The sequence below is a fragment of the Fundulus heteroclitus genome, chromosome 13 (assembly GCF_011125445.2).
Source record: "Fundulus heteroclitus isolate FHET01 chromosome 13, MU-UCD_Fhet_4.1, whole genome shotgun sequence".
In the NCBI taxonomy this organism is placed as follows: Eukaryota; Metazoa; Chordata; class Actinopteri; order Cyprinodontiformes; family Fundulidae; genus Fundulus; species Fundulus heteroclitus.
Genome location: NC_046373.1, coordinates 18,394,232 through 18,415,025, shown reverse-complemented (window position 1 = coordinate 18,415,025; position 20,794 = coordinate 18,394,232). Strand labels below are relative to the sequence as shown.

Genomic DNA, 20,794 nt, shown 5'->3' with positions numbered 1-20,794 from the left:
AAAGTAACTGTTTAAAACAGATTGTCAAAATTTAGATTTTGACAAAGTTTTCTTTTTGTTTACATCTACATTCGATTAATTCGAATTTACAACTTTTTAAGATTTGATTATTGGAAAGTTAGGATTTTATTTTGCTAATGCTTTCATTGGGCTTTCATAAAGAGAATAGCAGAAATGCTAAATTTATGTTTAGGAAAATATGTTGTCAAAATATTGGATAGAGGAAACATTTTTACCATAATGCAAGACACTTTATTCATTTTTAAAGTTAGTTTGAAGTTATACAAGTGAAGTCTGTTCTTCGTTCATTGCATAAAACCACTAGCAGCAAACATTTTGTTTATATTTTCATTGTTTTTAAGGGCCATTTTGTTTTACAAGCATGTTTCACAGCTTGTATTTAGTTGTACTTTGAATTCAGGTCAACTCCCAAACAAAATTCTTTGAAAGAAGTTTTTAACATAATTTCTTTAATTTGTTGTTGTGAAACAAAAAGGTGGGGAAAAAATCGATTATTTTGGATTTGGTATAATAAAATCAGAGAATTTATTTCTAAGCCATATCGCCCGGCCCTACGTCATGCCTATAATAGGAAAGCTTCTTTGTGATTGCTTTAAACTGGGATCATTCAAATGTACGTCTGGTGCAGGTAAGATGGTGACTGCTCACAACTGCTCTGCTCAACCCTCCTAAAATAAAATAAAAATAACACGTTATCTCTTGATATCAGTTAAGGATTGTTTTCCCTTTTCACCTAAAATGTATAAATATTTTTTTATTATCGTCTTACTCTGAGGATTTCAAAATAAGTTAAAGCCTGGAGTTGCTGTGTTGACCAGACCTTTATTTGTCTCCATCGGTTGTATTTGCTGATTTAAAGCAGACGGCCTCCTTTCTTCCTTCGTTCACCATGCTTGAACTGAAGGCAGAAACGTTTCTACATCAGTGTGCTTCTGGTCTAAAGATAGGAGTTTGCTCCTGTTCTGTTTTCCCCTTAAGTTGATCCCACTGAGCGTTTACAGATCGATGCAGGAGGTTTTTTTTTATTTAATTTGTAGCTGCAACAAATGTGGTTGAAAAACACCACACAGAGGATGATTCACAGCAACACTGTTCCTTTTCCTCTATTCCTCCTTATTTTGTCCCTCAGTGCCTGTGCTCTTCTCAGAAAGGTCAAATCCTGCTAAAAAATCATCTATGGACAAGAACATAGATGTTGATGCTGAGGATTTGTCGGCGTTTGAGATGTTTTTGTTGTTTTTCATTCCCCCCATCACTGTCCTCTTTTAACCATATAGTGTGCTGTGGTTTGAATATGAACACAACCATGTGCCTGGTCAGTTCTCTTGATGGGTCCCTTTTTTTGTTGTTGTTTGTTTTTTAGATAAAGTTTGTAATTCTTCCCTTGTTTCTGCAGGAGTTTCGGTGACGTCAAGCAACACAGGAGTGCCGGATATTTCAGGATCTGTTTACACAAAGACGCAGGTAACTCCAGGTTATGATCCTCCTCCGTTATAACACACATGATGGATGCCTTCCCAGTCGACTTGACTTTATTCTTATTAATTTTTTTTTTTTTTTTTGTGCGGTTTGTGTTTGTTTCCTGCAGTCGTTTGAAAAGCAGGGTTTCCATGCTGGGACGCCAGCGGCTTCTTTTAGCCTCCCCTCGGCGCTGGGGACCGGTGGGCCCATCAACCCGCCGGCTGCCGCTGGCTACGCTCCAGCCCCCTTCATGCACATCCTGACCCCGCACCAACAGCCCCACTCCCAGATTCTGCACCACCACCTGCAGCAGGATGGCCAGGTAGCTTCACAAAAGTCTCCCTATGCATCAGCTCCTTTTGCTGGACGAACGAATTTTGACCGTTTTTGAACTGCGGCTGAGGGACAAAATTATTCCAAGGTGCACTGCAAAAAGGGAACTAAAAGTAAGTAAAATTTTCTTGAAATGAGTATATTTTTCCTTGATTTGAGGAGCTAAATAAGACTATTTGCCAGTGGAATAAGATTTTTGCACTTAAAATAGGAACAATTCAGCTCTAAAATAAGATAACTGGATATCCTGCACTTGAACGATGGAGATTAATTGTTCTTATTTTAAGTGCAAAAATCTTATTCCATTGGCAAATAGTTATATTTACCTGCTCTAATCAAGGAAAAATACACTCATTTCAAGAAATTTTGACTTACTTTTAGTTCCCTTTTTGCAGTGTGGCAAATGTCTCCTGGGCCACACTGTGGGCACCCCTTCCTCTAATCTTTACAAAAAAGTACTACTAAAATCTGATATTTACATGCTGTATAAAAGACGGCAACTGTTTTCTCGCTGAAATTAAATTAGAATTGTTTTTCCTGTTTTGCGTCAATTAGGATTCATAAACTTAGATTACTGTGATTTTAGAGCCTGCAGAGCAGGAAACTCATGAATATCACTTTCATGGTTTTTATGAGCTTTTAATAGGTTGATGCCAACCATTTGAGTTAATTAAAAGCAATTGTATCATAAGGCAACACCTCGAACAGTGTTTGACACTGGAGTGTTTTAAAATAACTGAGAGCAGGACAACAAGACACCGAAAGAGACAAAAACTGTACAAGGTTGGTAAAAAAAAGAGACGGATATAAGAAGAAATGTAACCTAATATATGCTGGAATACTTGTCCATTCACAGCAGTCGTAGACGGCTGTGGAAATAGACATGAAAAGTGACGTTTGGCTCTGATAAATCAAGCAAACAGAGAAAAACGCAGATAATTTGTAAAACTGTGAGGCTTAATTTCTTTAGGAACCCAAGAGCAAGAACTATTCACTCAGTGTTTGTTTATAGAAAAGCCTAAATGAAATGATCCAACACAAGAAGATTAGGAGTTGAGGCCCGCAGATGTATATTTAGTTTAAACTGTATAAACAATGAGTCTGACCTTTTAAAATAAGAATTGTCATTGCACATTACCGTTGTATTTTCCTTTTTTTTTTTTAAAGCTCAACAAAATTGTATGTGTGTAAATTATAATGTTTAGGTTATAATGTAAAAATGTAAATTATTATTTTCCTCATTTTAAGTATTACTGGGAAATTTCATGACATCTTAAAAGGTTTCGATTCATGTGTGGCCTAGTCAAAGTCCACATCTGAATCCAACTGAGATTCTGTGGCAAGACTTGAAAACCGATGTTCCCAGATGCTCCCCATCTGATCTGAGATGAATGAGTAAACATTTGTGGATGACTTATACCCCTAAAGACTCACGGCTTTAATTACAGCAAAGAAGTGATTCTGCAATGATTTTGTAAAATAAAATTTTAAAATTACTTTTCATCTTCCATCTTATTCTAATGGCTCTTCCCTCTCAGGGGTCAATATTCTTCGTGTAACCTCCTACTTTCTGCACCTGCTTCTCTCACACCAACTATCTTCATCCATAGATCTCCTCTCTGGTCTTCCTCTAGGCCTCCTGCCTGGCAGTTCCCGCCTCAGCATCCTTCTACCAATCTACTCACTGTTCCTCCTCTTTAAATCTCCAAATCATTTAACGCGAGCCTCTGATGCACTGATTTCTGCTCCTATCCAACCTCATCACGCCTAAAGAGAACTTCAACAATCTTTGCCTCCTGTCTCTCCCCTCAGTGCCACTGTCTCTCTAAAAGATAAAACTTTTTTTTTTTTTTTTTCCGTCCACAATTCTGATCCATCACATAAAAATCCCGATAAAATGCAACATAACAAAATGAGAACAATCTAAAGGGGGGATGAATTGTTTTGCAGGGCAGTGAATTGCCTAACCAAACGCTGTTGGTCTGTTTCCTCTTCTATTTCTTGACAGAGTGGCACCGGACAGCGTAGCCAGAACGCCTCCATTCAGCAGAAGTCTCAGATTAACAAGTCGGCGTACAACAGCTACAACTGGGGGGGGAACTAACACCCACTGACCGGACCTCCTCCCGCTGAGGGGAGGGGTTTAGGGCTCATCACTCCTTCTGCGAAACAGTGTCCACATGTGAAGCTCCCTCTTCCTCCTGCAGAGATCTCCCTCTCCCAATCTCTTGGCCCAGCTACTCCCTGCAGTTCCGACTGCAGCCAGAGGAGGCGCTGTGCCAAAGAGAATGAGCCACTGTTTAAGAAGCAAGGAGGGGGTCAGAGCGTTGGAGCTGAAAAATGGTTAAAAAAAAAAAAGAATTAGGAGGTGAAATGTTGAGTGTTGGGATTTTGTATCGTGATTAACCCCCCACCCACCTACCCACCCACCCAAATTCTGCGCACCCCCCCCCCCTTTTTTTTGTTTCTTTAACTGTAATGTAACATAGAACTGTTTTCTAAAGAATGAACATTTCCTGTATTTTTTTTTTCTTTTATTTCACACTTGTTTTCTTAGCTGAAGGGAAGGAATGAAGTAATGTCTGAAGGTGGTTGGGAGGGGGAGGCAGACTGGTTTTCTATTTCTCACCCTCAACTCACCTCCTCTTTAATCTTCCAACACAAAATATCCAAAAAATAATAATTGCTGTTGAATGTTTTTTTTTTTTTTTTTTTTTTTTTTTTTTTTTTTTTTTTTTTTTTTCCTTCTGCTTCCTTATTTTATTATTATTTTTGGGTAATTTTAAGTTTGAAGAAACAATTCTCTTAATTGGTAGAGTTGTGAAGTTTATTTTTTACCAAATATAGATATATTATTATATATAAAGACATATAAGTGAGCTCACTGGCTTGGACTGTGAGGAAGGTGTGTTTGTCATGTGACTGCGTGCATGTTGTAGACATGGGAGGGGGGGTGGGGGGGGGGCGTGTTTGTGTACTGTGCTTCGTTTTCTGCCTAGCACAGGAGTTTTTCATTAGCCAACGCTTGTACAGTTATCGTTCCCCATGAGCCTAAAAAGACGCTGCGTTGAGGTCCCACTTCTGTTGAAAAATGTTGGATAATTTTTTTTCCAAGACTCTGACCCGATCCCCGTTTTTTTTATTGTTTTATTTAGTTTCTGAGCCCCCACCCACCCCCCTCCCTCCACAGCCTTCTCTCCGCTTCACCCCCCGGCGTAAGGAAACCTGCAGCAGTGAATACTGATGGACAGAGTTGTGCTATGGTTTTTCTTTTCGTCAGTGTTTTTTTTTTTTCTTCTTTTTGTACTGTGCGTTTTAAAACAAAAGATTTAAATGGTTGAAATTGTCTTGTACATATATAAAGAAAAACACAAGTACTGTAGTCTTTGTTTGTCAATGGCTTTCTCTTTTTTTTTCAAATCCTTGCAGACTTGTTAGCTTTTTGTTCCATTTTTTTTATTTTGTAAAAATATATAAATATTAAGTAAATAAACAAAGACATTTTCATCATTTTTGGATGTTAATGTCTTTTAATAAACAGTTTTTTTGTGGCGTGTGAATGTAACTTCTCTTGTTCCAGCAGCTGAGGACTGAAGGTTTTCCAGCGTGTACAGGTCAATCTTAATAAACCAGAAAATCAAATGGTTTCTACTCATTCTGAGAGAGTACAAAACTTTGTGTTTCAGTATAGATAAAAATGTAAAGATATTTCAGAATTTATTCCCCATCTCGATGATTAAAAGTGATTCTTTGTGATCTTCCTCTTTTCTAACTTTGCTTGCCCATTTCTCTTTCCTTACTCGTTTAGTCATTTATTTCTTAGAGTCCCTCTAATAATTGTTTGTGTCCTTTCCTTGAGTTCTATTTCGCATTCTTCCATTCTTGTTTCACTTTCGTACCTTTCTGTCATCTCTTCTTTAATTTCCCCTTAACCTTTGTCCTTTGAATTTCCCATCCTTCTTATCTTCCTCCCTTTTTTTTCCCATGCACCCTCCTTTCCTTAGTCCCCTCCTTCTTTATCCCCCCACTTCCAATCTGCTTTGTTTTTCTTTTTTCTTATTATTATTCCTTGCATGACTATTTACTTCCTCCTTCCCTGTGCAACATTTACATTTAAAATAGGCCTAGAAAACTCAAAACATTTCTAATAGTCTTAAAGTCCGCAGTGTTGTTAATGTGGTTGTTGGCATCTGGCCGCCTCGCTGTTCTTCAGATGTGTGGGAATCAGATTTGCCTGTTTATGGGTTTCCTCTGAATGAATTCATGTTATTGTAGCAGCAAGGGTCAGCCGTTTCCGTACACTACATAATCAGTTTTTAAACCATTGCATTAGTTTAAAACCGTTTAAATGTTCACTCAAACACACAAAATGGAAACGATTTTCAGTAATCTGTATTTATATAAGAATTTTTTCATCAAATAACATCCAAATTCAATTTGGATGTTCAATTTTATTTTGTGTTCCTTTTGATAAACGTCTCTCACCATGTTATGTTGAGGGTGGAAGAGTTTTATTTTGATCCACTTCTGGGGGGAGGAGATCGTCCACATTGAAATACATACTGGTCTGTTAAATCTTTTGTATAAAAGAAATTAATTGCCATAATTATTTTCGTTTAGGTAAAGTGAACGTCTTCTTTGGGTGGACGAAAGTAAGGCTTGTTTTTCTTTTTCCTAACCATAAAAATGTTTTGATTTAAGCCGTAAAGGAACGTTTTTTTCTTCACAGGGAAACGTACAGCGGACAAAATAGACCTTATACATTATTTTTAATGTACTTATATCTATAAAATCTACAACACGACAGTCATTTAAAGCTGGACCAATTACCATTTTCAATTATGTGAAATCATAGCTAAGTGCGTTCAGACGTTTATCCGCATTTGTTTGGTTTGTTTTTTAACCTTCTTTACGGCGACGCCGTCTTTACGACACATTGCGTCATGCGCGCTGAAGAAGAATCTAGAACGCTTTACGGCTCTGTTGACATTCGCAGCTGCGCTGACCCTTTCTCTTCGGTCGCAGTTCACATTTCTCGTTATGGTTTAGCTCCCTGTGAGTAAATGAGTGTTTTTGATCTGTTCCGCGGCTTCTTCGGGGTCCCAGGAGGCCACTTCCGAGGCACAAGGTCAGTTTTGTTTTTTTGTTTTGTTTGTTAGACCTGGTCAGAAAGTAGAGCCGCTGTTAGGTAACGAACCCGCTCCGTCCAGGACAAGATTAGTTTTTGTTTTATTTCTGCCAAGAAAACCACAGGGTTCCCTCATCTACCTGGACTGCTGCTCAAATTAGCTCAAAGATTAAAGCGAGCGAGTCGCTCCTGATCTGTTCGGGTCCGTCGGTACCAGGGAGGGTTCTAGGGTCTGAGCAGCTAAGAAGACACGACCATGGAGCTTTCCAAAGTAATAAAAGTTGCTGTAAAAGACAAATCTGTTTCCCTGGGTAGGGAAATCAACAGCTAGACGGGTCTGGTTTGATCATTCTGTGGAACCAAATGGGTTTTCTATCACAGGGCTAAAATAATCTTTATTTTGGGCCAATAAATAGGGCATTGATATCTAGACTACCTCAGAAAATCCTGATATCAGATTTCTTTTTATTCAGGGGTATGAAGGCAAAACTGAAGCATGCCTGGGCCTCTTTAAAGTACCCTGAAATGTAGGGCTGGGTATCATCTAGGATGAGCCGATACGATTCTGGATATATTGCTGCTTGATTTGACTCCAATATCGATATTTATTGCTTTCAAATTATTGCTCAAATCAACAAACCAGCTAAATATATTTATATTTAGTTTATTGAACACTGATATATTAGCAGGAAAATAAAGTGCATTTGGTTCAATCCATTAAACGTATCACAGAAACCAAAAATGTGCCCAAACGTCTGATTTTTTTTTTTAGGGACTAACGCGCTTCTAAAATCTTCCGCAAATTCGTCTTATATACACTTTCTCGCTGTGAACAGTAACGGCGCGCTATAATGACGCCCCCTAGGGGTTGGGAGGTATATCGATATTGAAAGCCAGAATATCCATATTGAATCGATTTAAAAAAAACATCGATATTTATCTTTGTATCCATTTTTATGCACAACCCTACTAAAATGTCTCCTCAGTGGTCTAATAAAATGATACAGAAGCTGTTGGGATATTAATGTGATTCGTTTCCTAGGGACCCCTTTTTTGATGCAATGACTCACGATGACGAGGACGACGACGACGACGATGAGGAAGATGGGTTTCACCATGACGGATTCGGAGGGGACCAGCAGGACCCCTTCGACGGAGCCTGGAGGTTTGGCTTCAGCTTCGGTCCGGATGGGGCGAGGTTCCAGGAGCCCGCCGTGTTTGGACACGTCCTCAGAGAGATGGAGGAGATCTTCTCCCAGCTGGGTCGCTGGGAGGGGCATCCGGAGTCTGGACACTTTGGTATGAAAACAGAGCCGACGTCCCTGTAATCTCATGAGAGATGTGCAGTTTTGAGGTGTGGTGTGTGTGTGTGTGTGGGGGGGGGGGGGGGGGCTTGTTGGGGTCTTATGTCCTTCAGTCCATCTGTACCTGATGGCAGGTGATGGAGCATGGAAAAAGTAGTCTATAAGTGCCATCTGTCTGTCCACTAATTTGTCTGCTTATCTCTGTTCATCCATCCATTTATATATTTGTCCCCCTGCCATCTTTCCATGTGTCCATTTTTGTTTCTACGTCCGTTCGTCAATCGTGTTTTTTTTTTCTTTTGGTTTATCCATCCATCCATTTAATGTTTGCAAACATTTCCTAAATAAATGTTTGCTCCATTTATCAAAGTAAATAAATGTATTGTGTGACTAATGGCATTTAACGAAATTAAACTTTATAATTTTTCGTGCAGCTGCAGGATATATTGAACTGTATCAGCGTGCACAAAATTACCATAACAAAGAACCGCTCTCATGCAATATTTAGTAGCAACTTATATTTCGATTGTCACGGACTGCTCCTCTGCAGATCAGTAACTTATTTGGCGACTTGGAAGGACTTTAACTTCTTTCAATGTCAACACAAGTTGTATGTCTTATGCTTATGGAAATGTTGTGTATTGTCCAGGAAAGAAAGAGTTAGTTGTAATCAATATTGTTGTGTACATTTCCAAAAATAACATCTCATTAAATATTGTGCAGCTTTATTTTTTTGGTGGGATTTTCTAGGAGTTTACTTTGAAAAATGACAACATAGATTTATTTATTTCTGGCTCCCCTCCCTGTCCTCTGCAGGGCTCTCTTGTTTGTCATATTACAGCTTATAGTTTAACCTCTAAAGAGATACAGAGAAATAACCTTGTCTGTCCACCTCTGTGTGATATTTCAGGTGTCCCCAGAATCCTGCCGCCCTCTCCGCCTCAGGACCGATCAGAGAGGAGCGGAGGCAGCGGGAACCCTCTGAGAGACTTCATGCTCAAATCGCCCGACAGCGACATCCGAAGGTCGCGCCAGGAGGACCCGAGCGAGGCCCGACCTTCCTTCGAGTCGCCAGATTTCCCCCGCACACCTTTTAACGGCTGGAGCCCTTTTTCTAAGGTACATGTGACAGACTTTACTTCAGCTGCAGCTTGTGCTCAGCTCCCCTCTGAGACGTTCCTGTTGTGTCCAAATAGTTCAATGATTTTTGGGGACCGGGGCCACAGAGAACTCCCGAGCCTAAAGAAGACAGAGGTAGGGGATGCCTTTGACTCGCGTTTTTTATATATATATATATATATATATATATATATATATATATATATATATATATATATATATATATATAATTATTTATTTATTTATTTATTTTCTGGTTTGCTCTCACAAACTTTTTCCTTTATTGGGTCCAGATCTGGACTCTGCCGTGTCATCAGGGGGCCTCGATCAAATCCTGACTCCGCCCGTCGGTCAGACCCCGAGCGAACCCAGGAGCCGATCTTTCTTCCAGTCAGTCGTCGTCACCAAGGTGGTGAAACCCGATGGGGTGAGTTTTTTTTTTTTTTTCTAAAGGTTCTTCCATCAAAATATATCTGAATGGGATAAAACATATCATTGGAAAAATCATAATAATAAAAATAAATTGCATTTGCTTCTGCAATGTCAAAATGTTGCATCATCTGTTTTTCTTTCTTCTTTCCATTTAAAGCTACGTGTTTTCACAACTTGCATATTAGAAGCTCCCCCACTATGCAAATATTTGCAATAAATTGTGAACCTTTATTATATTTTTACCTTAAGAATTGCCCTATACGCACAGTGACCTCTGCTAATTTAATTTAATGAGAATCTGAACATGAAATATTTTGTTTAGGAACCTTCTCTATATGCAGTGAAAGCTGTGAAAAAGTGTTTCTGTTGTGTTTTTTTGGTCACACTTTTATATCAAACTTATTTTACTATAGGATTAAGTTAACCAGAGTTTGTACAAAAGGCAGTTTTCACATAATTTCATTCTTTAGGGAAAGAAATCTTTCCAAACTGACCCCATGTGAAAAAAATAATTGCCCCTGTTGTTAAACCGTGAATTAACTGTGATTAAACTGCATTTATTTCTGAAAGCTGAGCTGAATTTCACTAGGTCTGATTATGAACCGACCTGCAGACGTAATAAATAATTTAAATAGAACCTCTCTGATACCCGAGAGATCTCAAAAATCAAAACATGCTCTAAATAAAACCTCACAAACAGTAGAAAAACTAAGTCAGTGACATCTATCGGTGTGGAAAGAGTTACAAAGCCGTTTCTGAGACTCTAGGACGCCAGCGAGCCAAAGTGGGAGCATTTATCCGCAACTAGGGAAACACGCGGCGGTGCTGGATCTTCCCACGAGAGGCCGGTCAAGATTTAACAATAAGAAAGAGAGAATGGGGAAAATGCCTTCCATAGGAGAGGTCCAACATGAAAACCTCTGAACATAAAGCCCCGTCTCACATTTCCCAGAAAACATGGCGTGAAAAAACAGAGGAAATCTCTCAGGGTGCAAATACTTTTACAGCAGGATTCATGAATTTTTATCTAGATAACAATTATTTATGTAAAATTTTATTTTACAATAAGTAACAATTATTATTATAACCATTTTATTTGAATGTAGTTGGTTGTTTTATATGGAGTGAAACAACCCCAGACAGTTTCCTTACCGTCGCAGAACAAATACAAAAGATTTAAAAGGGACTAAAAAGTCAATTAGCTTGGAACAAAGAGTGTAAAAATACAGAAGTGGACTTTGTTTTACATTCAAGTAAAATTATAAGTCAAACAGCAAGTTAGTAGGAGGAAATCCGACATAAAAAAGGAAACATAAGTGACAGTAACAAAGCAGAAGGGTGGGTGTGAATACTTTTCCTTGTTTTTCTGTCACTGCGTGTCAGACTGTGGAGGAGAGGCGGACGGTCAGAGACGGACACGGCAACGAGAAGACCACCGTGACCCGCACAGGAAGTCCCGGGAGGCTGGAGGGACCGGACCAGACCGGACCGGGGATCCCTGGTGCGCTTCGCTCCACGCCGGCATTCTTAAACTGAGTTAAAACAAAAAAACCAGCAGCTTCCTCTTTTACTGATGCGGCTCTTCTTGTGTTTCCAGATGACTCTGCTCACTTCTCAGACCTGCGGGACGACGAGTCGTTATTCTCCAGGTTCTTTGGAGGATTTAAATAAGGATAAAGTGTCCTCTCTGGACTGGTTGACGCCGTTTAACCTTCAGGGGCGGAGCTTCTGTCGAGCTGTGAGGTTGTTGTTGTTTTTTTTAAGGGCAGCTCAATGCCCTTAAAAAAATGTCGCTGGCTAAAATAGGATCTGTAAAGCAGTCGCTTCCAGACTGAACAGTCCTGGTAAATGTTTTATTTTTGTATTGTTATGTAAAAAAAAGATGGAAGATGGATGGAAGAAGTGAGAAAAGAATCAAATAAAGACATAATATATTTACACGGCGGTTTGTCTCTTGTTTTTTGGTCTCAGTTACCCGACTTTGAAATCGTTTGTCAGTATTTTTATTTTACCGGCTTTAAACTGTTCCCTAAGTTTCTATAACTACAAAATGATGCAGTCTGGACTAAAAGTGTTTAAAAAAAAAAAACAGGATCCTAAACGATTTCAAATTTATTTTATTTAAATTCTTTATGCCGTCTATTCATTGATAGCTTCACCTGGAGACTTGGAGACGTTTCCTAAGCAGCTTTGTTTCTAAACTGGGTTTATTCTCTGAGTTCTTAAACTTCCAAACCTTTCCGTATTTCAAGCTTAACGTATTTCGGAACATCGATAAGACATTTATTTAATTTATTAATTAAAAAAAAAGAGTTTACTATAAATTCATTATAGAAACTACAGTGCTCAGGCTTAAACAATCGATCAGCTGGGATGGTCGGATGCACAAACAGCTGGACGTAAGGTTGGATGTACGGATGGATGGCTGGGTGGGCGGATGCTTGGACGGTTGGATGGACAGACACACGGCTGGACGTGTGGCTGCATGAACAATCTGAGGAATGGACAGAAGGACAGACGAAAGGATGGAGAGTAAAATAGATGCATGAACAAGCAAAGCGATGGATGGATGGATGGACAAACCTATGAGCAGTTGGCTGGACGGATAAACGGTTGGCTGAATGGACAGATGCATGGACAAACAGAGGGATGGATCAGTGCAGATCTTTCCCTCCTTTGTAGGAACCTCGTTCTTTATGTTCGGTGAGCTCCAATTAACAATCAGCCAATCAGAGCAGAGGAGGTTCTTGAGTCTGTTTTATGTTTTCAGAAGGTTAATTTAATTCTTTTGAACGGTGCACTTCCAACCTAATCTAAGTCAAATTAACATTATTTCCAAACAACGACTCCCCCAGCGAACTTCAGCAAGAAGAGGAGGAATGAGTTGGTGAGAGAAGAACCAATCAAAAAGAGGGAAAAATCAGATCCAATTTCTATGAGCTGTGTGGCAGCAGGAGTAGCAGCTCCTCACTATACGGAGGTCCAGTGGTGCATGCCTGCTGCTCTGCTCCTGCTCTGCTCCTGCTCTCAGGATGTCCAGCGAAATAAACTTCTCCCCTCTGCTGACACAGAAACACCTCAGCCTTGCCATAAAGTCTGTGACGTAAGCCTGAAGTCCTGCAGGAGAGGGCAAGCCGTGCTCAGCGAGGCAGAAGGAGCAGAGGAGCACAGCTCTGGCACATCTGGCACATCTGGCACCAGCTCCCCGTCTCTAAAAAAGCTCACCAGGAGGCAGGCCGGGGGCCATGGAGAAGCTGCTGAGGAGGTGCCGGGTCAGAAGCCTCCTGGTGCGGGAGTGCCTGGCTGAATGTCTGGGAGTCTACGTCCTGATTGTGAGTAGACCCTGATGAGCGAGACGCTTCATGACTGTCAGGGTTTAAAGGCGATCTGTTGATGTATAAATGGTTAGTGGAGCTTTGCGGGACTTTGTCCTTTTTTTTTTATATGAAAACAGGGACAATGAGAGCGAAAGACGTGTGTTGGACAATGTTGTTTTTACCCCTAATGACTGTCTCTGCTGCCAGAGCAATGAACATTTACAGCACGGACCATAAAGCAGGTTAATCAGAAGTGAAGTTCATAAAAAAGAAAAAAAAAACTACACTGTTTGCATGTGTCAGATCCTAATGCTTTACCCGTCGGCTTAAAATACAAGCCCATTTCTATTATCTGCACGACACATTAGAGTATTGTCATATTTTTTGAAATTGTTTTTGCATGTTTCTGCACCTCTTTGTGTGTTTGCAGTTGTTCGGATGTGGCTCTGTTGCACAGGTGACCACGTCTGAGGAAAAAAACGGCCAGTATCTGTCCATCAACCTTGGCTTTGCTTTGGGGGTAACATTTGGGGTCTTTGTGTCCCGCGGCGTCTCAGGTAAGATTCTTTTTTGTTTTTAGCTTGAAACAGGCAGGTTTCGTGTTGAATTCTGCATTTGGGTCCTTAACGTTTACATCTGCATTGTGCAAGGCAGTTCACGCTGTTAACTGCAGCGCGTTGCACTCTTTGTTTTAGCGTTGACAAGAGGCTGAAACACGAAACTTGTCCTGTAATTATTCCGAAAGCTTTGTCCCGTTGTCTTAATATTAAAGACGAATCTGCAGTTGAAGGGGAATTTGATTTTTCTGCAAATCTGTGAATACAGACGAACAGAAAAAGTAGCTAGACCAGGGTTCTACCATCTGCGGCTCTTTAGAGCTTCTGCAAATAATCTTGATTGGCTAAAAGTTATAAGGTACTAATTAATGTTTTTAAATGTAGCTATAATAACAAATGCAGATTTGAGCAGTTTTTGTCATGGAATAGTTGCATTGAATTTCCACAACAGAACATCAAAAAGTAGCAGAAATTTATTTATAAAAAAAAAAAAAAAAAAACATCTATCCAGTCATTAAGTTTATAAGTGAGCGCTTTTTTTATCTATTTGTTTTACATTTTGCCCAGAAGTCAACGTCACACAGAAGAGATCATCCTTTGTAGAAGTTTTATGTTTTTCCATATTTTAAACCCTAAAAATAGAAAATCATTTTAAGATTGAGATCCGAATGTTTTTTTTTATAGCTGGACTGAAGGCAAAAAAAAATGGGAGGCCAGCTCACATTGTAAAATGACAAAACCCCAATTCTCCACAGAGCCTCCCTTGTTGTTTAAATAGATGTATTTTATAGATGATATAAGACGTTTTATTTAATTTATTCACAGTTGAGTTTTAATATGTTTTAAATTAGAATAATTTTGATCATTTAATGTTTGGTTATTAAAAATATATTCAAATTATAAAATTATATATAATTTGAGTAACCCCCATAGGATTAGACCTGTATTTATTGTGTTAAATATTTTCCTTTCCTTCTCTCTGATGAATACATTTTACCAATGGGTGCTTGAGCACCAGCCCCAAAAATCTCTGTTCATGTGCCTGCATTAAAACCACAAACTTCCATGTATCTACTGCCAATCCTAAATATTTTGCAAATTTTCTATTTGGAGAAACTTTAAACTATAAATTAAAATACATATCTCCATCTGCCAATTGCAAAGTTTGGCCCGCATGAGCTTGCAACCCTTAATAATGAAGTCCATTGAAACCAGCTACCTTCAGAAGTCATTTAATTGGTTAATCTAGTCTTCCTAAATGTAATCCTAATCTGCAGCTGTTCTGTGAAGGACTCAGAGGTTTGTTAGAGAACGTTAGAGGACAGCTCAGGAGGTAAAATTATCAGGTGTTTATATTAAGGTAAGGTATCAAACATCTCGTAGAGCCCGGTTCAGTCAATCATCTGCAAATGCTAAGAGTTTAGCACAGCTGAAAACACTTTGTGTTGCACCTTACATTTTCTAATTTTAGATTTTAATTTGTCATGGGGAAAAAAAATACCATTCTTGTATTGCGGTTTCGATCCGTGCAGAATCCCTTGGAGTGTCACAAATGGCCCGCGGGCTGCACTTTGGACACCCTTGACTTAGATAAAGCCACATTTATGTATGGCCTAGTCAAAGTCCAGACCAAAATATGATTAAAAAAAATCAGTAGCAAAACTAGAATGATGGATGACTGGATGTGCAAAGCTGCTAGCGGTGTCCATGGAGGGGCTCGTACCTGTAAATTGCAGTGAAAAGTGGTCCTGAAGGTTTTAAGAAGTTTCCCTGCTTTAACACGCCTGATGCAGATGATTGCAGTTCAGCAGAGGCCTGTGGATTAACCTTTTAAATAAACGACTAATGCAATTAATTTTTTTTAGCTCTTTTGTCAAGCTCAATAAAAACCTGAGAAAACTCCACCTTCAACAATTTGTTTCACTTTGGTTTTCCCTCAGGGGAAACTGCAGTCAATTCTGGAGTATCTTCAAACCTCACAGTTCATTTATTTATTTAGATTTTCTCTGTTTTTATTTCCAAAGGTGCTCACCTGAACCCCGCAGTTACTCTGAGCTTGTGTGTTTTGGGCAGACATCCATGGGTGAAACTTCCTTTATACGCCTTCTTCCAGGTGCTCGGAGCCTTCCTGGCTGCAGCCACAGTTGGTCTGCAGTACTACGGTGAGTCCACATGCATCCCTGCTTCATTGGCGACCGCATCCAGTGAATGCATGGAAAACTTTAAATGTGTTCAGATCTTTCTGTCCCTGACGATGTATCAACACAAGTTTGATTCAGCCACCATTCACCAATAAGTAAAGCATTAACGGTAATGGTGGCTGAATGTCTGGTCATCAGTTAATGACCTAAAGCTCATTTGGGTCGTGCAGCAGGACAATAATCAAAAGCAAACCAGCAATAAAATCTTTTGAAGCGGTCTAGTCAAAGCCTGGGCCTGAATCCGACTGAGATGCTGTGGCATGACCCGAAACGGGCCGTTCAAGCTCTAAAATCCTAACCTGCCTCTAGCCATATGCATATCGCTCCGCCTAGCTTCACTCGCATCCATCTGGGACATCTCCCATAGAGAGTGATTTCTCCAACCAATTTTATTGTCCAGCCAATCAGGACGCAGGACTGGAGTTTCATAGATGTGACGTAGTGGAGAAGCGACCGTGACGTGAGACTGTTTTGATTCAGACAACAATGGCAGCTCACATCGAGGAAGCAAGCGTTAACATTGATGCTGCTATTTCTTCCATGTTGTCCAATCTACCTAATATTGTTTCATTAAAAGAACATCAGAGATGCTAACCGCTCGCACTAACCATATTAGGAGCACTGCAAAAACAGACCTTAAAATAAGTAAAATGTTCTTAAAATTTGGGTTTTTGTCCTTGATTTGAGCAGGTAAATGATATTATCTGCCAGTGGAATGAGTATTTTGATCCCTAAAATAAGATAATTAGACATCCTGCACTTGAAATAAGACGATGGAGATGAGTTAATCCTATTTTAGGTGCAAAAATCTTATTCCATTGGCAGATCATCTTATTTACCTGCTCAAATCAAGGACAGATACACTAATTTTAGGAAAATTTTACTTATTTTTAGTTCAGTTTTTGCAGTGAGGCCTTTAGTCCTTGACGCAGTCGGCCCGGGATTGACTCCGACCCGCGGCGCTTTGCCGCCTGTCTTTCCCCCTCTTCCTGTCAGCTCACTGTCAATAAAACGCGTGCCACTAGAGCCGCAAACACATAAAAAAAAAAAGTTTTGTTTTTTCCTGCGTCGCTCTCATCAGCGTCACGGGTTAGCTTCGGTGTGAGTGGTTGAAATAGCACGTCAATAAAGATGACAGACAAGTGGCTTATCCAATCATATGCAAGGATTTTTTTATAAGGCCCAGCCTTTAATAAAGGCAATTCCTATGGAGAGGTCCCAGATGGATGTGAGTGGAGCTAGGCGGAGCGAAATACATCTGGCTAGGGTCAGGTTACTAAAATCCTTCGACGTGTCTGAATTAAAACATTTCTGGATCTAGATTCCTGCAGTGACTTTTTTTTTTTTTTAAAGACTTATGACCAATTATAGGAAATGCCTGCACCGGAGCAACCACATGTCTTTATGAGATAATTGCCTTTATACCTGGGGCCAAGTAAGTTTAGATAGCTTTGCCTGCTTATTGAGATTCATACGATAATCTGATGAAAAATAAATCCTTCTCTTTATCTGTGGCTTTCTCTCTCTCTTTTTCTTATATATATATATATATATATATATATATATATATATATATATATATATATATATATATATATATATATATATAAAATATAATATAGCTACTTCTGTCTTATCTACGTGGCTCACATCGATGTATTTGTTGCGATGAAGGATTGAGTGGGAATAGAGTGAGTGTTGTTTGCACCTGTTCCGTCTTTGTCGTGAATCTTTTGTCACAAAATGCTCGATGAAACGTTTGCAGACGCCATCCAGAAGTACAGCGGCGGTCAGCTGACAGTGACGGGTCCGACGGCCACGGCAGGAATATTCTGCACTTATCCGGCTGAATACCTCAGTTTGTGGGGCGGCATCGTGGACCAGGTTGGATGGACTTCTTTTTTTATCCGTAAATATGTCCGTGATCGTCTCATTATGTGCAGCGATATAATACAGCAAAGAGTTACAGAAACGATGTCCGCTAACTTGACCTTATAGGGGGAGAAATATTGAAATTAAATTGTATTTTTCCAAGGAAGGAAAATAAATCGAACCCATCATTAGACCCAGTTGTCATTTACCTTTTGGGTTGGAAATGAGCTCCTGGTGGGATTGTCAAAGTTAAGTCAGGTGGGACCCATGTGGGTTTTAGAAGTGATGAAAACCAGCTAAGAACTTCCCTACTGGTTGTGAAGGTTTGTGTTTTATTTAAAACATCCAGGTGGATTCAAGACAACTAAACCTTTTGTGACCCCAGACCAACTTAAAGAGGACCTTTTTAAATACATTTTGTTGTCTATTTGGAGTCTCCAGGTATGGAAGAGGATTAGGGCCTTTCAAGATAAAAGAGGCTTTAAAGAATCTAATTAATTCTGATTTTATTCTCAGAAGTCTGACTTTTTTTCCTCAGAAGATTAAAGTCAGATTTGAATGGACTTTTTTTTTTTTTTTTTTTAGTGGCCCTAATCCTTTGAGTGTCGAAAAGTTGAACATAGTTTTTTTTTATTTTTTTATTTTTTCCAGGTGCTGCATAGCTTACCTTTTTATATTTCTGACATTTTTCAGGCCGTTCTGTTTTCTATTAAGTTTTTTTTAACAATTCGACACAATATTTTCTACAAAAATGGCCGAACTGGGTGCAGCCTGGGGGGCTAAATCTTTAGATTTAAGGAGGCCTTCAGGATACCTCAGAAAAGGGGGAAAAAAGAGGAGCCTGTGGGGGCATAACGAGGAATTCAGACCAGAGCGTCACAGTTCCACTTTATATAGACCACAAATGAATGATTTTAAATGTAAAACAGACATTAAAAAGCTCGACATGTCCGTTTTTAAGGAAGCCTCACATGGGGCACGGACTCTTGTGAATGCCTTATTTGAGTTTTATTTGCAGGTGATCGGCACCGCCGCCTTGCTGCTGTGTATCCTGGCCATAGGGGACCGGAGGAACACCTCCATACCCGACTATCTCCAGCCACTCCTGGCTGGAGCGTCGGTGCTGGTCATCGGCATCTCCATGGGCTCAAACAGCGGATACGCCCTGAACCCGGCGAGGGATTTGGGACCCCGGTTCTTCACTTACATCGCTGGCTGGGGAGACGAAGTTTTCAAGTCAGTCTTTTCACGTTTCTTTTTAAAAAAAAACGTCCTCCCCAATATTCCTCCTACCCTAAAATTGTCGTCCCCCAGGGCTGGAGGCGGGTGGTCGTGGGTCCCGTTGGTGGCTCCCTGCATCGGCGCGCTGGTAGGGACTCTGATCTACCTACTGCTGGTTGAAGTCCACCATCCGCCCCTCTCTCCGGAGATCCAGCCGTCGTGTCAGGAAGCCGCGGAGGGCAAGACTCTGGAGCTGGAGGGAGTGGAACCAGACGGTGGAAAACCTGCCTAGCTGTCAAACGGGGCTGTACAAAAGACTAAAGGTGTCTAACGCTAATCCACTACAGGATCCGATTAAGGAAGTCCGTTATCTGCTTAACGAGCTATTGGGAAAGCTATCGGCACCGGCAAGAAGACTGATAGGTTACGAGGCGTTTTCCTTGGAATCACTATCAGCTTTACAGCTATATAAGGATGATCGTAAGCCTTATCATTAATGCTTCAGGATAAATTAAGAGTTCAGTGGACGGTTCAGAACAAATTTAGCCCTGGACTCTAGAATAACGCAATCAAAAGACGGATATGTGAGGATCACGTCACGTCCGAGTTGATCTACGTTGTGCTTTTAGCGCGCGGTTGTGACGCAGAGATCCTGTATCACTAAAGGTGAAGCATGAGCAGAATGAAATAAATAAAAGATGGCTGAAAACTTCCCTTTGTTTATATATATAAAAAAACGTTTAAATGAGACCTCGGCGAAACGTTTTGCACATTTTTCGGATGTTTTCCACATTTATTTCCAAACAGCACAGAAAGTGAATGGCATCTCAGCAAGCAGACCACGACCATGGGAAATAAAATGACATGAAATTGCCACTATAGAGCTATATAAATATGATATGACATATAAAAAAGATACAAAGTCCGCTCATTGACCCTCCGTCGTGTTGTCGCGAGGGCTTGAACATACAAAAAAGAAGAAAAGTGGGTACGGCAAGCACTGATCCTGTAGTTACAAAAAGAACCGTCTTAAAGCGAACCCTTTGTTTTCATACACGTTAAGACGACACGCCCCCCCCCCCCCCCTCCTTTTTGCTTTATTACATGTAACTAACTCTGGGAGGATTTCTGTTTTATTTCTTTTTAACTTTAACCAGCTGTTTTTTGACTGGAGGGGGAAAAAAAGTGGAACAGTACAAGTACAAATACTACACATATTCACATTATCATAGTTACTAAAACCAGAATGCTTTCTTAGTGTACTTGTGTGTATTTACATGTCAAACTTGTACACTGATACTACTGACAGGAAGCCTGATCTCTCTTCTTCTTCTTCTTCTTCTTTTTCTAGCTTTAACGATTAACAACCTCACATATTATTCACACCGAGCGCGCTCACAGACGTCCCACAAACCCTCCCTCCTCTCTGGGGGGTTCTCTGTTACGCAGACTCTCTAAGATACAGACAGCAGTGACGCGTTTAATATAAATAAATATTGCAACGTAAAATAAAAAATAAAAATCAGTGTTCGTTTCTCTGGACGCTCCTCTTCATGCTTTATGATATCTGTCCTTGAGCGGTTTCGTCAGCCCCCGAGGACTTGGCAGGGGACATTCTAAAACGCTTAACGTGAAAAACGCTTAACGTGGCTTAAGGTAGGAAAACAACGAGGAATCATCACCAAATTTCGCATGGCCATATCTTGTCATGAAGACTTAAGCCTGTCAAAAAAAAAAATAAACCGAAATCCAACGATTATAGAAGATATCTCACATTAACGTTTTCTTTTTCATTGGCGCCTATGGCGAGAAAAAGGCTTAACGTGGT

The 20,794-nt window shown here is 40.0% G+C and overlaps 3 protein-coding genes across 8 annotated transcripts in view; all 3 read left to right on the top strand.

Annotated features, from left to right (window-relative positions):
* The window catches only part of ubap2l (ubiquitin associated protein 2-like), a 46,422-nt gene extending 41,066 nt beyond the window's left edge, over positions 1–5,356 (top strand). For 5 of the 6 annotated variants that reach the window (XM_012875400.3, XM_012875397.3, XM_012875399.3 and 2 more), the window contains 3 exons: positions 1,418–1,485; positions 1,610–1,804; positions 3,824–5,356. In XM_012875400.3, coding sequence (XP_012730854.2) covers positions 1,418–1,485; positions 1,610–1,804; positions 3,824–3,919 — 359 coding nt within the window. In that variant the 3' untranslated portion in view covers positions 3,920–5,356. The other variant, XM_036145280.1, reaches the window with a different exon arrangement.
* A 1,425-nt stretch (positions 5,357–6,781) lies between these two features.
* hax1 (HCLS1 associated protein X-1) lies at positions 6,782–11,736 on the top strand. Its single transcript, XM_036145278.1, has 7 exons — positions 6,782–6,943; positions 7,986–8,242; positions 9,158–9,366; positions 9,444–9,501; positions 9,660–9,793; positions 11,182–11,299; positions 11,396–11,736. Exons 1-7 carry the CDS (start codon positions 6,879–6,881, stop codon positions 11,467–11,469), a joined length of 915 nt encoding a protein of 304 aa, XP_036001171.1. The 5' UTR covers positions 6,782–6,878; the 3' UTR covers positions 11,470–11,736.
* Positions 11,737–12,941: 1,205 nt separating this feature from the next.
* Positions 12,942–19,653, top strand: aqp10b (aquaporin 10b). Its single transcript, XM_036145279.1, has 6 exons — positions 12,942–13,130; positions 13,546–13,672; positions 15,697–15,834; positions 17,639–17,757; positions 18,764–18,981; positions 19,060–19,653. The coding sequence occupies exons 1-6, from the start codon at positions 13,044–13,046 to the stop codon at positions 19,256–19,258; spliced, it is 888 nt and encodes a 295-aa protein (XP_036001172.1). The 5' UTR covers positions 12,942–13,043; the 3' UTR covers positions 19,259–19,653.
* Positions 19,654–20,794: the final 1,141 nt, after the last annotated feature.